Genomic DNA, 2884 nt, shown 5'->3' with positions numbered 1-2884 from the left:
TTTCCTAGCCAATCTAAGAGCCTTTTTCTTTTTTCAAGGTGCTCACCAAAGTGGGACTGTAGCAAGAGGGTAACACCAAAGGACTGGCTCTTCCTGCCTCTTCCCTCATTATTACCCAAACAGCCATAAGCTACATTATAAGCCATTTATTCAACAGTCTATACCTTAGACAGCTTTTGGCCCCTTGACTTGGCCCTCATTGCTCCTGGTATGAGGGACATGCAGCCTGACAGTGCCACCCAGGGCCCAGAAGCCTGTGGCCACAACGTCAGTGGCTATAACCGCTTCATCTGCCGCCGCTCCTGTCGGCGCTGCCGTTTCTCATTGTACTCTGGCACTGGGGCACCACTGTCTGCTGTGAACCAAGGGCCCAGCACATTCACCCACAGCAGGTAAAGGGCGCGACCTGGAGCCTAGGACAGAAAAGGTAACTTCAAGCCAGATACAGGGGATGAACAAAGAGAAGGGTTAGATGCCCTAGCCCCTTCTTGGGTGCCCCACAACCCACGCACCAGAAGCCAGAAGGACCAGATATAGAGGGAGAAGCAGCTGAGCACCTGCACGATGGCTGTCAGTAGGATCACATCCTTAAGGTGCCTGTGGATACAAGGGAGGCTGCAACGGCCAAAAATAGTAGACAGGCCCCAGTTCATCTCCCTTCCTCCCTCTAAAAGCTGCAGGCAGTTGTGGGTCAGGCTATCTGGACCCCAGCACCCCAGCCCTGGGGCCGCTCACCTGGGCTGGCGGTGGGGGACACTCACTCTGCCATGCCCTGCTCCATGTTGAGGTCCATTCCACCATCTATCAGGGCCCCATCCTCAGAGAAGGCTGCCCGTGCCATCGAGCTCATAGAGTGGTAGCTGGCCCCATATACTGCCAAACTAAAACCCAGAGCCATCTGCAGAACAAGAATGCGGGTATCAAAAGCCAGCCACTGACCCTGTGCACTCATCCCCTTCTCAGGGTGGGGGATACTTACCCAGGCCCAAAACGAGGCAGATGAATAGAAGAAGATCAAGGTCACAAGACAGTAAATGGCCTGCAAACAGACACAGGATCAGCCTGGGATCAAAAGCTACTCTAAACCATGGGTGTCCTTCAACTCTGACTGAAAGTTAGGCCATGCTATAGAACAGGAGAGGTTGTTTCTTACAGGGTTCAGTGGGGAAAGGGGTCTGTTCTCTGAGTCCCAAATACTCAGACTCCCCTCTGACACATCAGCCCAGAAAAGAAGCCCCTGTGTATTTGGGATGGGAAGGGCTCTCAAGAGCATCCAAGACTCACAACTTCATTGCAGTTTTGGTTCCGTTTTGTTTTGCTGAGTCAGCACTTTCTCTGTGCCAGGATCCTTTCTGGTTTCTTTTTAACTAGAGTTTTCTTATGGAGCCTCCATACCACTACCACCACACCACTCCTGTGCGAGCGAGCGTGCCGGTGCGTGCACACACACACACACCCGAGAGCTAAGGTCTGTGGGCCTTGGGTGGGCATAGAAGCAAAGAGACAGGCACTTACATTGGCCCCCAGTATGATCCGTAAGTAGAACTTCAGGGTCTCTCTGTTCTCTTCAAATATCTGCTTCTTCCCTCTTGTGCCCACTTTGCCCTTGGGCTGCAGAGGGATGGTGAGATGCTGTCAAATCCTTCCTCATCCAGGGTCCTCCTCACTCACCCCACCAGTCTGGTTAATACAGAATTCCATATGCATCTCGGCCAGGTCCCTATGATGCTCAAACCTAGCACCCTTCCAGTCCATCCTGCTTAGGGTTGACACCATCTTTCTAGCTCTCCTAGCTATGATCTCCTCGGGTTCGCCCTAGAACAATTTAACACTTCAGGCTCCCCTGATAAGGTCCAGCTTTAGACTGAAGGGGACTCCTGAGTGGCGTTGAATGTGCCCCTCTCTGATCTCTGCTGCAGTACTCCAGATCTCGCCTGACGCCCCTCCTTCAAGCCCCTCAGATCTCAGGCCACCTGGTAGTATCTGTCTTGACGCCCACCGCCCTCCGGCACCAGTTACAGTACAGCCCAGAGCCTCTCCAGCCTCGTAGCTCGCTCTAGCACAGTCCAACCTGTATGGCGCCCTCATCTGGCTGACCCGCTTCCTTTGATGTCCTTCCTCTGTTTTTAGTCCCCCGGCCCGGCCCCGGGAACGCTTTGCTGATGTGGACCCCGCCATACCAGCACTCCTTACCGCCATTGTGCGATCAAGATACCCAGCCAGGGAAACAAGGGAAAACGACCGTAACCACAGTCAGTAGGTACCACATCGGCAGCAAGGCACTTCCGGTGCAGATCCTAATCGTCACAACTGGGACGGAAGTGGAGGGCCACTTCCTTCCCAAGGCCCACCTCCCAAGGTCGTGAGACTACACTTCCCAGAAAGCCTTGCGCGGGGGCGGAGGCGGCAGGGATGCGATGGCGGAGTCGCTGTCCCTGGAGGTGAGAGGAAGCCACACTTAGGCCTAGCTCGGGACAGGCCCCGCCTTCGGGATCGCGAGCTGTGGGGAGGGGCCGTCAGACAGCTCGCCCGGCCCCACCTGCCTCGCGGAAACGACCCGCCTCGGGGATCCTTGGACCTGCAAGCTATGGGTAACGGCCCGCCTTTGGGCCATTCCGTCCCCTTAGCTTGGGGAGCCATCCTCTCCTTCCCCAACAGCCCTAGGAGTTAGCTGTTGTTACCTCAGCGAGAACAGGGTCTCTGCCTATACCCGTTCTCTTGAGATAGTCGCCCCTCCTTAGTTCTGGAAGATGTCCTCTGCATCCCATCGTCCCCGACGGGTAACTGATCTTACTTATCCCCACTGGCCCCTTGGAACAATCGTTCCATTCCCTCTGCCCCGAGAGACTGCCGCTTCCCTCCCCCTAGGGGTGGGAGACAGACT

At 55.4% G+C, this 2884-nt stretch overlaps 1 protein-coding gene across 4 annotated transcripts; it reads right to left on the bottom strand.

Moving 5' to 3' along the window:
• Window positions 1–131: 131 nt before the first annotated feature.
• On the bottom strand, window positions 132–2327 carry TMEM208 (transmembrane protein 208). Of its 4 annotated transcripts, none has more exons than XM_036897838.2 (6): window positions 2194–2327; window positions 1516–1611; window positions 980–1039; window positions 762–898; window positions 513–597; window positions 132–413 (listed from the first exon to the last, which is right to left on the bottom strand). In XM_036897838.2, the coding sequence occupies exons 1-6, from the start codon at window positions 2197–2199 to the stop codon at window positions 276–278; spliced, it is 522 nt and encodes a 173-aa protein (XP_036753733.1). In that variant the 5' UTR covers window positions 2200–2327; the 3' UTR covers window positions 132–275. The 4 variants fall into 4 exon arrangements, with proteins under 4 accessions (XP_036753733.1, XP_057348629.1, XP_036753734.1 ...); XM_057492646.1 differs by having other exon boundaries at window positions 558–597; XM_036897839.2 differs by having other exon boundaries at window positions 1516–1680; window positions 2194–2296.
• Between the last annotated feature and the right edge of the window lie 557 nt (window positions 2328–2884).

The sequence above is a fragment of the Manis pentadactyla genome, chromosome 15, assembly GCF_030020395.1.
Source record: "Manis pentadactyla isolate mManPen7 chromosome 15, mManPen7.hap1, whole genome shotgun sequence".
NCBI classification, from domain to species: Eukaryota; Metazoa; Chordata; class Mammalia; order Pholidota; family Manidae; genus Manis; species Manis pentadactyla.
This window is presented reverse-complemented; position numbering and strand designations above follow the sequence as displayed.

Coding starts and splice junctions, on each gene's coding strand:
- TMEM208 (XM_036897838.2), bottom strand. Junction 1,040..1,515: donor GGATCATACTGGGGGCCAAT/GTAAGTGCCTGT, acceptor GTCTGTTTGCAG/GCCATTTACTGTCTTGTGAC. Junction 414..512: donor TCTGGTCCTTCTGGCTTCTG/GTGCGTGGGTTG, acceptor TTTCTGTCCTAG/GCTCCAGGTCGCGCCCTTTA.